Source organism: Hydractinia symbiolongicarpus, chromosome 13 (genome assembly GCF_029227915.1).
Source record: "Hydractinia symbiolongicarpus strain clone_291-10 chromosome 13, HSymV2.1, whole genome shotgun sequence".
NCBI classification, from domain to species: Eukaryota; Metazoa; Cnidaria; class Hydrozoa; order Anthoathecata; family Hydractiniidae; genus Hydractinia; species Hydractinia symbiolongicarpus.
In genome coordinates, this window is record NC_079887.1 from 24,392,731 (window position 1) to 24,406,126 (window position 13,396).

Below are 13,396 nucleotides of genomic sequence, written 5' to 3' on the forward strand. Positions count from 1 at the left end.
TTTACTAGTCTATCTCAAGACATAGCTGGGTTTGAACTTAGTTTATTATTAAAATTAATTTAGTTACAAACTTTCAGTGTCAGTTGTTGAGAAAATGAACAAAATAACAAATTAAAATTGTAAAAACTACATTGGATAAATAATACAAAATATGTATTATAAAAAGACATTCCTTTTTTACAATTCCTTTTTCTTTGCAAAAAGGGTGTACATCGCAAACCCGTAAATACTTTTCATAAACAATCAGCAAGTATGGATGGTTAAAATGAAATAATTCTATTTCCATTTCCACAAAAAAAGTTTTTTGTTAATAAACTTGCAATTATTTATTCTTCAGCTACTTCTTCTTCAAAGTCTTGAAATATTTTCTGTCCTCTGTGATTAAAGGAATAAAACGATGGTCGGTTTCCCAGGGTTTCCCACGATTTTCCTGCTAATTCAGCAGCGGCGTGTATATCTTTCAGTTCACCTGCAACACGCACTATTCCAAATATTGCCATTACGATACTCAGTAGGACTTGTACTGTTATCTAGGAAAAATTATTTTTATTTTTTAAATAACAACATATGTCAACAGTTATCATTTTAAAAACACATTTCCTTACTTTCTTTAAACTTCATATTATACCACCCTTCTTAGATAATACGAGGAAAGTGTGGGAAGAAAATGTACTTTCAATTGCTCCATAAATGTTTAAAGCTTACCTTCTGCAAAAAATATTATATAAAATATAGCTTAAAACGTTGTCTATGAATTTTTTTATTTTTTTGAAAAATCTTTATTGGCTTCCAAAAAGTCTAATAACATCTTATTTTTTATTACATGATGCCATGCATTAATTAGCATATTATAACATATTTAATTTCATCAATGCTGCAATGGTTATATAAATCAAGCTATATTTATTTGAATTCATACATAAATCAGTACATTTGTGAAATTTGTGAAAATACAAAATGCTGTGCAAATCTCAAAAGAAAGTAACACTTTGTTAGAAGATCTCTTTCAGACCAGGTTAATTTAGCTAACCTGAGAGTGTTAGTTTTCCCTGCATTAAGGAAACATATAAAATTGAATTTTAAAAGTTAAGATTAGTTTCTGTGGTCTTATGTTGTTGACTAATGTTGTTTTCAAAGTTCTTCCCTGTCCATTCTCTTTATTATTTCAAATTCAACTAATGATGCTGAACTGGGACATCTGAGTAATATAATCACACTTGCATTTCCGGATAAAACAAGACACACAATACACTATGTGTTCTGGAAACAGATTTTCCTTAGTCTTGCACAACAATAGCATGAAAGTGTAAAAAATCATGAATTTGAATTTACTTACATCAACAGGTATAGCTTGAAAATCCTCTTCTATTAATTTCAAGTAGGTTCGATATTGAATACTTGAATATCCGCAATGAATTAAGGATAATATTGCAATAGTAACTAACATACGACCCAATATATCCATTTTTATTTATTTTGGTAATACCCTGAAAAAAAGTAAAAAAACACAAATGTAAAAAGTTATAAAGACTTAAACAAAAACATAATGCCGTGCATAAAACAAATTTGACCTAGGCTGAAGCCCACCAAATAATAAAGAATGGAGCAAAAGTTTTATCATTTTTTGTAAAAAAAAGTTTGTTGTTCTAAAATGTTGTCGGAAATCTTTTTTTTTGGTCTACATGATAATGCAAAAAAATATAAAAAAATATTTTACTACACAAAAAGCAATCCAAACTTTGTGTATCATCCTTATTCATTAACCTTTGTGAATAAAAAACGAGATACAAAAAAGATGCCTGTTAAAATGAAACTTGTCTAACAACAGATGGTTATTCGAGGTCTCACCAATCTGAGGATTCTGAATTGTAGCAGAGCCTCCTCCTTTCTACCATAATTCTCTTTATAAAATACATTAACCACTAAACATGACTCCTGAAATCTCCTTTATCAGCTTTTTATGGTTGTCGGTTCTTATTATTCTCAAATTTCAGTGATAACATTTTTTTTTTAAGTTTGCTATCCTTAACGTCAAAGATTTATATTATCCAACTGCATATTTAAAATTAATAACAAAAAATATACATAATTAAAAAAAATAATTTTAAAGCACAGATAAAAATGATAAAAACTTAACACAACACAGTAAAAATATAATTTTATAATAATATAACATATATACAAATATTTACATGAAAACAAATTTACATTTCTCCAGCTAAATCAATGTCATCCGAAAAAAAGTTTTCAAATTCATCATCCAGCATATTTTCAATTTCACGGTTGATATAACTAGCTTGATCAGATATTTCTCTGTTGCTATTGTCTTGAGAAAACAGACGGCTACAATAACTGTTTTCTTTCTCATCTTGGAAATCAAGATATGTATGATTTAGACTATCTGTTGCATTTGTGGCAAAAATATGAACAATATTTACTGGAGTCACGTTAACATAGTGTTTTTTTGGAGATGGACTAAAAACTGAAACATCTTTTAAAATAATGCCACTTCCTTGTTTAAGCACAGGCTCAAACTCTTCCAAAACATGTTTATGAACAGTTCCATCTATTTCACCAGTAGGATCTTTTAACAATAATCTACCACAGGAGCCAGTTATTGAGAATGATTTTATCAAAGCGCAAAGCAAAACAACTTTTCCTTTTATTAATTCATTCTTATTAGCTTTGTTTATTACTGATGCTATTTTAACAATGGATGTTTGTGGAAATGTATTTCTTGTATAAAAAAGGACTTCTTGCCAGGTTGACTGTGAAAAATCATCATCTTGCGAAGACGTTAACAAAGGTGGAACAGGAGTTTTTGGCGTACAGGGAGTTAAACATCTCTGTTTTCCTGAGTGTTCTGGAGACTTTAACAAATTTATATTATTCATGTTGTTTATTTTTGGCAAAACACCTGCAGGCCCAGGAAATTTCCTTTGCTTTCTTGAGGACTTTCTTACAGGTTTTTCTTTTTCATTAACATCGGTTACTTTTTTTCTTGTGTCCAATGAATACATATCTTTTGAAGGCTTAGCAGCTTTGTTTTTAACATAAGGCGAACAAAGTCTGGACACTGTGGGGCTGAAACAAACATTCTGCTCTTTATTTCTTTCTACATCAACTGAATTTGAAAGTTTGAACTTTTTTTTAAATGGAATTGAATAAAAGTCACTATTATGCACTTCACTTGAAGTGGGTTTATTATGTGAGACAGTATTAATAATATTTTTGCATACAGATTTTCTGAACATATCTCTGCATTTATTCTGTAAGCTGCTGTTAGATGATTTAACACACTTGCTTCCAAGTAATGGTATATCAATTTGTGAAAAGAAATCATCACTTTCATTAGTAAACAAATCTTCAGGTAAATCTTTCTGTCTATTTATATCTGAATTAAAAGAATAAAGCTTCTGACTTTTTTCTGGCATCATTTTCTCTTTTAAAGAGCTTGTACTATCATCGAAATGAAGAGAAGATTCATTATTTGTGGTTGCTATTGGGTTTGCAGATTCATGACCTACAACACCATTTTGTTCCTCATCCTCGTCAGAAAACTGAATTTCTTCTCCAATTGAAAATAAACCATCCATTTTAAATATTAAGCCTACCTTAAAAAAAGTTAAATATTATAAATCTATTTTTTAAAAAAGGTATATATTAGGTTTTATGGGTACAGATATGTATTTTGTTTCCTGTATGTTAATTTATTTGTGTGCATGCAAAGTGATTTTGGTGAATTAATGGGGCTAAAAAACCACTGAAATAAGACGTTGTTATTAATGTTACTCACACTTGTCTTCGTACTCATCCTCCCATGTTTTGAATAATAGCAATATTTTCTTAATCAGAATTTCAAGTGGGGGCATTAAGGCATATTTTTAAATTACTATGAGAATTTTTTGTATATGGACAGTCATTGTAGGCCTAAGCAAAATTTTTTTTCTCCAAATATTTGCTTGGCCAATCAGGTGTTAAAATTAGTATATATGCCTGCCTGTAATATGAATGCTAAAACTGATTTCTTTACAGTATCTATTTATGCTCATTCTTTGACATTATTTCATTAGACGACATCATTGAAATTTATAGTAAAGCTAATGCATTATACTCATGATTTAAAGCCAAATAATTTGGAAACATATGGAAACCATCTCCCAGAGTATGCATGAGTAAGGCCATCATCAAAAATATGTTGTGTTCCCGCCCTCCGACCGACTCCCTTTTGGTAATAAAAACCAGAGTCAGTAAGTCGGAAAAAGACCTTCACGAAAAGTACATATAAGTTGTATCTTAGTATTATTAACGTTTCCTGAAAATTGAAAGAAATTGATACGACGGAAGTTAAAAAACTGGAGAAAACACGCTTTCGTCTCTACCAAACTATCATAAAAACACAATTTTTACCTTCTTTTTTCTGATATAGTAAAACGATGGAGAGCCGTAGGAACGTATGTACAATTGAATTATCGTAAAGGTGTATTAATTCCTTTTTAGGGCACTCCTGTGGCTTCTGACAGTTTACAGGGCAGCAAAAAATGGCCTCATTTTTGCGGGGTCTTCAGGACGCGAACACAACATATTTTTGATGGTGGCCTAACTAGGGACCACCTGGAACCAAAATAGGAATAATTTCCTGAATCTGGGTCTTACATATTTTAGAACAGACAGGGTAATGCTTTCATCAAAAAAAAACATTTAAACCTTAGCAAATAACCATTCGTTATAAAATCACGATATATACAATAATTCATTTTGATCATCATTTTTGAAGACAGTCCAGGAAAACTTTAAGGGGGACATCTCTAATCAAGTGATGCTTCCACGGATCATCTAGAATGAAGATAAATGATTTAGCTTACATTCCTACCCAAGAAATCATCACTTGAAGAAAGAAAGGTTAGGGGAAAAACATTATGTTCTTCGGTGATTTACTTTACAACTGTTCCACAACCGCGGCCATGTTTAAATGTTTGGGATTTGGGTTAATGGCAATTAGATAAAGTCTCTCCCCCGTTAAATCATTTACTGATTATCAGTCAAGGTGTTGTCTCTCAATCTAAATGACATACCTCAAAATACACTAGCTGAAAAGGTTTTTTAAAAGCAAGAATTTAAATTTTTAAACGTGATTTACATCTACAAATATCTCTTTCAATACGTTATTTGGTTAATTATGGCGGAAGATCAAGTAAGCATTAACAACTCCATTTTATTAAATTGTAATAGTTCAGCTCTAATTACACGTTTATCTATACAATTTTGACATGCAAATAGGTACTTAATATTTGGCCATAGCTATGATAGATAGATAGATGGATGTGCATATTTTACATGGCTAGCCTCACAAATATCGAGGAATATACCCTGTCTATTATATCCAGTACGAGCCATGGCTTAGATGGGGAGTCCTAAGAGTATGTAATGCTTGTTTCCAGCTACTCAGACCAATTGGGGTCCACACTCTACCAGACAACTCCCTGCAACAACGAGGGTGCAGCATACGCCGTAAAAGTGCAGGTGTTTCCGGGCGAGTTCGGCGTTTTAAAAAAAAATCAGGTATTTGCCCGAAAAAACCTGCATAGTCCCAAACAATGCCCGAAAAGAAAAGATTCACCATAAATGACTCTCGAAGAATTATTTAAAAAAGTATAACTAACTCTATGGTAGTAGGTTCTTAAAAGAATTGTTTTTATGGTTGTTGATAAGATTTACTTGGTAAATAATTTATATATTATCTTTATTACCTCCTTTCTCTTCAAGCACGTTCTTTCAACTGTCGTCCTCCATGTTACAAGATTTTGCATTTCGGGAATGTTCCGGGCAAGTTACGGCGTGTTCGGGAAAGTGCGGGCGGTTGCAGCAGACAACCGTCAATTTAATTCGAAAAGTTGCCCGAACTCGCCCTTATATATGCTGCGGTTTATTGGCACCCTCTTCTGCAACATCCAACGGCTCACACAATGTGCAATCTCCACAATTTTCCTCACATGACTTGGGTTAACCCAAGGCTATGGTAACATTCATTTACCCATATCGAATCACCCCCAAAAGGAATTGAACCCTGGTCTCCTGCACAAAAAGTTTGAGCTTTAGAACCTTTTAAAATGAGTTTCTTATAAAAAATGCAATGTCCTTTAACTGTCTTTCTCTACATGTTTTATACTGCACTAACACCTTCGTGTTGCAAACGCAACCAATTTTTTATTCAAAGGTGCAACCATCCAGTGTTTTTGGCACACATCAAGTGGGCCCACATTCTTGCGATCGGAATGTTCTCCTTCGTTGCTCTCCGATGAGATACAAAGTAGACTTTTCATGGTCAAACCTTCACAGTAGCAACCTTAATTAAACAGAATTTACAAGCAAAATAAGGTTAAAATGTCTCAAAATGGCAAAAATTAAGCAGTATCTAAACCATATTAAAGATTTGACTAAAACAAAAAGAATTCCTTGAAAAATCCAGTATTGTATTTATGAAGGTTTCACAACAAAAACATTATGATACAGCATTTGTACAGCATTTCATAATGGCTGCTTAATACTGGCCTGTGATTAGTTCAACCAGTGTTATGACGCGAATCTGACCTTTCCCTGGTTATTTTGACTTTTCTGGGCAAATCTCTTTTTTCCCTTTCGTCTTTGCAGATACTGCATACTGGATATATATACTATCTTAAATTTTAAAGTAAAAACAACATTTTTTTAATTTGCAGAACATGTTTCGATTGTAATACATCAATCATTTACAACTGAATAAAATATACAATTTTTCATGGATGATAATGAGGAGGTGTGGGATCCTCTAGGTGTCACAACCATGTTGTTTTTAATTCTTTATCTTTTTCAATTTTCATAAATTATAAAGTGTTATGTTTGATTGAGCTATCCACTAACTATATGTTTTTGTGAATTTCTGGGCTAGCCACTTGAAATATTTCCTTCCTAGGCCCGAAAACGAAAAGAGCTTTTTAAAAAATGTAAAAAGACTGGTTAGCTAACTTTTTAAGCTCTATAATATAAGTCCAACATCATTTTATACCTTGGGTTCCCATCAACACCTTTATACACTTTTATTATACACATTAGCATTTTATACTTCTTTATGTGTTTGTATTCAAAGCCAAGTTTCTTAGTTATCTTTTGTAAGAAAATATTGAGATGCCAATGTGTGTTCCTTCTTTTTACAAGTGTAAGTTTTTCCTTAAATCTCCTTAATCTTCTTAACAAAAGCTCCTTAAAATCACAAAAATCTCCTCAAAATTTTGTTTTAAAAAAAGAGTGAGAACCCTGTTTTACTGTCATAATTTTTTTTAATAATAATAATTTTTAATAATTTTTTACAAAAGTCCTTTTTCACACCTTTATAATGAAAAAGCTAACAACAATTTATATACCCCCGTATACTGCAGAGAGACTGCTATTTTTAGTTTGAGAAACTTTAGAATAAGTTCTGACATCAAACTACTGGTGAGATGAACCTTCATGTGCAATCAAATTTAAAATTATGAGAAGGCTGATTGAGAATTTTTCCTACCACAGCATTGTGTGTGTACTATGTAAAACAATAATTATGGAGTAACAAATGTTTGAAATTAGAAAAAAAATCCCAAAATTTTTAAAAGTGTGACTTCCGCATTAATTATTTCCTGGTAGGGACAAATGTTTAGAGCAGCATGCATTTTTTTCTAAAATTTAATTGGTTAATTTTTAGGTTGTTGTTGGAAGTCCTGAGAGAGATATACATGTCACTGCACTGGTGCAATTGGAGAAAGTAGATATTTCAAACCAAGAAGAAAATGAATCAGAATTGTATAAAATGTAAGTGAAAAATTAAACCCTGAAAGTGAAGTTTCAGGGCTGCTACACCTCAAAATCCTCAATTCACCTTAATATTGAATTCTCCTTAAATCTCTTGTTTTATTTTCAAAATGCATAGAAATGCTACACATATACAGCAATAATTTGTTTAGAAAAATGAAAACGTCCTCAAAAAATCTTTCAAAAAACTGTCTTTTCTCCAAAAACGTGAATACTCCCATCAAAAATCCTCAAATCTCCTCAAATTTGATTTGGTCCTAAGTTTATAACTAATTTACATTTTAGGCGTGCTAAACTGTTTCGGTTTCACACAGACGATGAGGATGGTGCTATGTGGAAAGAACGTGGTATAGGAGATGTCAAAATAATGAAGCATAAAACTAAAGGAACGTACAGATTAGTTATGAGACAAGATAAAACTTTAAAACTTTGTGCCAATCATGCTTGTGAGTATACGTGTCTGTTTTTCTGATGTGCACTATGCAACATACTTGCTGATTTCATCTCTTTTCATTCAAGATAAGTAGATAACAATATTGTGTTTGTTTGTTTGTTTGTTTGTTTGGAAGTGGCTCTTAGCCGTTGATTGGATTTTGTTTACTGCAAGACATTAGCATGCTCGGTATATCACTGTTCAGTTTCACCAACTTGACTTTCATTTCCAATAATATTAACCATTGACGAGACTGTAAACTGAATATTTCTTTGGATCTGGGCAACCCATGTTAAACCAGGATGAATGTAAACATAAATTTTTAGATTTCTGCTGTTATTGTTGTTGTTGATGTTTATGTTGTGTTGTTGTCGTGATCGTCGCCTCGTCGTTGTTGTTGCTGGTTGAAATATAAAAGAATTTAGCTTCTAGGGAACCATTTCTTTTTGTTAAATGTTCTTGTGCTTTTAGTAACGAAAAATATGATAATCGAGCCTCACTCAAGTAATGAAAAAGCTCTCATATGGACCACACCGTCGGATTATTCTGATGGTGAATGCAAAGCGGAAACATTGTGTATTCGATTCGGAAAAGTAGAAAGTATGTACATGTTTTTGTTGTTGTTTTTTTTAAGCATGGCACCTGTCAGCACATTCTGTATCAGATTTTCTTTACAAAACCACCGGCTCAGTTCAACGGATGTAAATAAGGCTAGGATCGGAACAAGTGTGATTTCTGGATTTTGATTGGTTGAGAAAATTTTCTGTTCCGTTCCAAACTGAAATTTTCTGTAAGTTTTCAGCAAAATTATACAAGAAAGTTTTTTCAGGTTTTTAGGAGTTTCCTTTTTTGATAAATAGTTTAAAAAATCATCATCATCATCATCATCATCATTCTCGGCTTAACGTCCGTTTTCCATGCTAGCATGGGTTGGACGGGGTATATTAATGACCCTCTTCCAATCTGATCTAGACTGTGTTAGATCTAAACTCAACTTCCTCTCTATTAAGTCTGTCCTTATAACCTCCTGCCAAGTCTTTCTCGGTCTGCCTCTGGGCTTTGCCCCAGGAACTATCAAATCTCTACACTTTCTTACCCAATTATCCTCCTCCATTCTTTCTAAGTGCCCCAGCCAATTCAATCTTCTTATCTGGATAACATCTTTAATTCTACAGAGACTTAGCCTGCTTCTTAGCTCACCTGAACTCTTTCTGTCTCTCAGACTGGCATTACACATCCACCTAACCATTCTCATATCATTCCTTTCTAAACGGTCAAGATCTTCCTGCTTCACTGCCCATGTCTCACTACCGTACAACATAACACTTCTTACACAGGCCTCATACAACCTACCTTTTACCTCAATTGACAGAACTCTGCTAGTCAATAAAGGAAGTAACTCTCTAAACTTTTTCCAAGCAGAACCTATCCTGCAAGTAACACTTCTTCCAACACCCCCTTCACTGCCCAACATATCACCTAAGTAACAGAAGTTCTTAACTATCTCTAACGAGCCACTGTTGTACATCATTAAAGCTGGAAATACTTCATTCTCTATAATCTCACCTTTGCAACGCTTGCATACAAACTGTATGCCAGCTCTTAACCTTCCACTAATACTACTGCACTTCTTATGTACCCAATGCTTGCAAGTCTGACAAAAAATTGAGTTACTACCAACCCCTTTCCTGCAAACTCCACAAGGCCACTTTCCAACTACAAGGTCACACTTGGCTGCAATGCTACTTATCATGACTTTAGACTTTGCTGTGTTTACCTTCAGCCCTTTCTCTTCTAGTCCTTTCTTCCACTTCTCAAACTTTTCAACTAATTCTTCCATCGACTCTGCTATGAGAACCAAATCATCTGCATACAATAACTCCCATGGACAACCTGTTCTGAACTCCATCGACAGCGCTTCTAAGACTAGAATAAACAACAAAGGACTAAGTACAGAACCCTGATGTACACCAACATTTACACTAAATTCATCACTAAGTGAATCGTTAATCCTGACACGACTTCTAGCATTGCTGTACATAGACTGAACCATCGTTACTAGCCACTCATCCACACCTAATTTTCTCATAGCCCACCAAATAACTTTACGTGGCACTCTATCAAAAGCTTTCTCTAAATCTACAAAGGCAAAATAGAGATTCTTTCTCTTTCCTAAATACTTTTCCTGAAGCTGTCTGAGTAAAAATATTGCATCTGTAGTGCCACGCCCTGGAACAAAACCAAATTGCATCTTATCTATATCAATTCTTTCTCTAAGTAACTTATCAATCACTCTTTCAATAACTTTCATTACTTGATCAACCAACTTCAAACCTCTATAGTTACCCCTTTCTAATGCATCACCCTTGCCCTTGAAACAATTCACTATTACACTCGACTGCCACTCACTCGGAATAGCACCATCCTTTATAATCTGGTTAGCAAGACTTGTAATAAGCTCAACTCCAATATATCCAGATGCTTTTACCATCTCTGCAACAATACCTGATACTCCTGCAGCCTTGCCAATCTTCATTTTCCTAATAGCCTCCACTACCCATTCTGTCTTGATCTGCATGGCTGGCCCTTCTACGACATCATCATCAGACAAATTATCCTCGTCCCAATCAAACTCAGTGTTAAGCAACCTCTGATAATGATTCTTCCAAGCTACCCTTTTCTCCTCCTCTGTGCTAGCCAAAACACCTTCATCATTACGTATACACTTCTCACCTACAATATCTTGATTAGTCTTCTTCATTTGCTTTGCTATCTTGAATACCTCATTGCGCTGGTCTTCCCTTCTTAACACATCTGCAAATCTGTTTCTCTCTGCTTCTGATTTTGCCTTATACACTGCTGTACGAGCCCGACGCTTAGCTTCTAAGTAAATATTTTTACTACCACCTGACTTCCACTCTTTCCAAAGTTTCCTCTTTTCCTTTATACACTGGTCAACCTCATTATTCCACCACCAGGTCTGTCTATGTCTAGCTGGTCCTTTCGTCCACCCACAGGTATCATCAGAAGCTTCTAGAAGACAATTCTTCAAAGTAGTCCAAGTACTTTCAACATTGTCACTATCACATTGACTATTGTAGGCTAACTGCTGAACTTTTGCACTAAATTGTCTTGCTACAATCTCTTCCTTCAGCTTCCAGACTTTTCGACGGGGCCTGTACTTTCTCTTGGCTTCTCTGACACTCTTCAAGATAATATCACAAACCAGCAACCTATGCTGGGAAACACACTCTTCCCCCGATATAACTTTCACGTCCTTCACCACTTTCTTGTCTGACTTTCTAACCAAAAAGTAATCTATCTGTGTCTTACAACCACCTGACTCATATGTTATCAGCCTACTCTGTCTCTTACTGAATGATGTGTTGCAAACCACCATGTCCGTTGCCATTCCAAACTCAAGCAATCTCTCCCCTTCCTTATTTCTGCTCCCAAATCCATAGCCTCCATGCACACCTCTATAACCTTCAGATGACTTCCCAACATGACCATTAAAGTCGCCGCCCACCATGACAAGTTCAGTGTCTCCAAACTTTGATGTGACTGCTATTAACTCATCATAAAACTTATCTTTATCTTCCTCACTGAGTCCACACTGTGGAGCATAAACTGACAGAAAAGTGACAATCCTATTACCTATCAAAAACTTTATCACTATAATACGACTATTAACACGCATAACATCTATTACTTTTTCTACCCACTTCTCTGCAACGAATATGCCAACTCCTCCATATCCATCACTATTACCAATCCAAAAAAGCTTATACCTTGCCCTCCTACCTTCCACAAATCTCACTGAAGCTCCTCTCCACCTAACTTCCTGAACACAACACATATCAACAGATCTACGTTCTAACATTTCAACTACTTCACCTGCTCTACCTCTCAGAGTACCAACATTTACACTAGCCATCCTCAACCTAGTGTTATCTACCTCGTGATGCGATAGCTGGGTAACGGTCTGACGATGCTCACATCTGACATCTGTCCTACCGTGCGCGACACCTTCACTCCTTAGAGTTCCAGCCCCGTTTACGCAGTTTGTCTGATTAACTATTCTTAAGGCCATTAATAAAGAGTTTTGGCATTGTTTTACGGCTGGATGCCCTTCCTAGCGCCAACCGTTCACAGACCGGACTGGGTGTTTTTTAAAGTGACACCATCACTATGTGGCATTTCATGGGACTTCCACAATCGCCCCTTTAAACTAAGGTATGGTGGAGGACGTTCAACTCCTCTCTTGTCTCTTAAGGAGACCCTTCACCCTTCACCCTCATAGTAGTTCAAGGAGACCCTTCACCCTTCACCCTCATAGTAGTTTAAAAAAAAGTTTATAAAATGGTAAAGTCTTTTCCTTTTTCTTATTTACAATTTTTTTTTTAGGTACAGAAGCTTTTAAAGCAAAATTTGAAGAGTGTGTGAATAGTCAAAAAAAATTTAGCTAACGATGACGATAAGAAAGACACGAGAGAGAAACTAGTTGACGATTTAGCTTCTATGAAAGTAAAAGAAGAAAAAGACGATAATGACAATACAACTAAAGATGTAGAAAGTAAGAACGTTGACACGAATTTAAAAAAAGAGACAGAGAAAGCAGATGAAGACAAAAAGGAATAGCCGCTAACCGTCTTTCTGTCTGTGGATGGAAATAACGATTACCAGGAATTGTGTCGTCCTTTGCGAGTGCTCTCTGAGGGGTATTTCAAGTTTTATCAATTGGCTGGTTATGTCCACGATACTAATATTATAATATACTAACTCGCCTTGTTCAGTTTTTAAAAACATTCAACGCCTCCTTGTATTCTGAATTCTCAAATGTTTCTCCTCCCTGGCTATTTCACAATACATTTTTTTAAAAAAACGGCCGTCTTGGAAATTTTTATCTTTTATATTCATTGATGACATGAAGTCCTGTCAGCATGTATGTGCTTATTGTTGGTTTAAAAATGTTTTAAAAAATATAACTAATTACTGAAGAAATATATAATATAGACCTAACCTCAGGACTTTTTAATACGTTACTGGACAAACAAAAAATTCTGGTCAGTGTTGAATTATGTATTAGAATTCTCACTTAAAGTGAGCGTAGAGCGTGTTTTTCAAAACGTAAACGTG

The 13,396-nt window shown here is 34.5% G+C and overlaps 3 protein-coding genes across 3 annotated transcripts; 1 reads left to right on the forward strand and 2 right to left on the reverse strand.

The window, feature by feature from the left end:
- Positions 1-111: 111 nt before the first annotated feature.
- Positions 112-1,489, reverse strand: LOC130624295 (ER membrane protein complex subunit 5-like). Its single transcript, XM_057439875.1, has 2 exons — positions 1,337-1,489; positions 112-530 (listed from the first exon to the last, which is right to left on the reverse strand). Exons 1-2 carry the CDS (start codon positions 1,463-1,465, stop codon positions 327-329), a joined length of 333 nt encoding a protein of 110 aa, XP_057295858.1. The 5' UTR covers positions 1,466-1,489; the 3' UTR covers positions 112-326.
- A 593-nt stretch (positions 1,490-2,082) lies between these two features.
- On the reverse strand, positions 2,083-4,116 carry LOC130624284 (uncharacterized). The gene has a single exon (XM_057439862.1). The coding sequence runs from the start codon at positions 3,594-3,596 to the stop codon at positions 2,205-2,207; it is 1,392 nt and encodes a 463-aa protein (XP_057295845.1). The 5' UTR covers positions 3,597-4,116; the 3' UTR covers positions 2,083-2,204.
- Positions 4,117-5,036: 920 nt separating this feature from the next.
- Positions 5,037-13,279, forward strand: LOC130623284 (uncharacterized). The gene is made up of 6 exons (XM_057438753.1): positions 5,037-5,194; positions 7,718-7,824; positions 8,110-8,270; positions 8,729-8,857; positions 12,665-12,679; positions 12,723-13,279. The coding sequence occupies exons 1-6, from the start codon at positions 5,180-5,182 to the stop codon at positions 12,896-12,898; spliced, it is 603 nt and encodes a 200-aa protein (XP_057294736.1). The 5' UTR covers positions 5,037-5,179; the 3' UTR covers positions 12,899-13,279.
- The last annotated feature ends 117 nt before the right edge of the window (positions 13,280-13,396 follow it).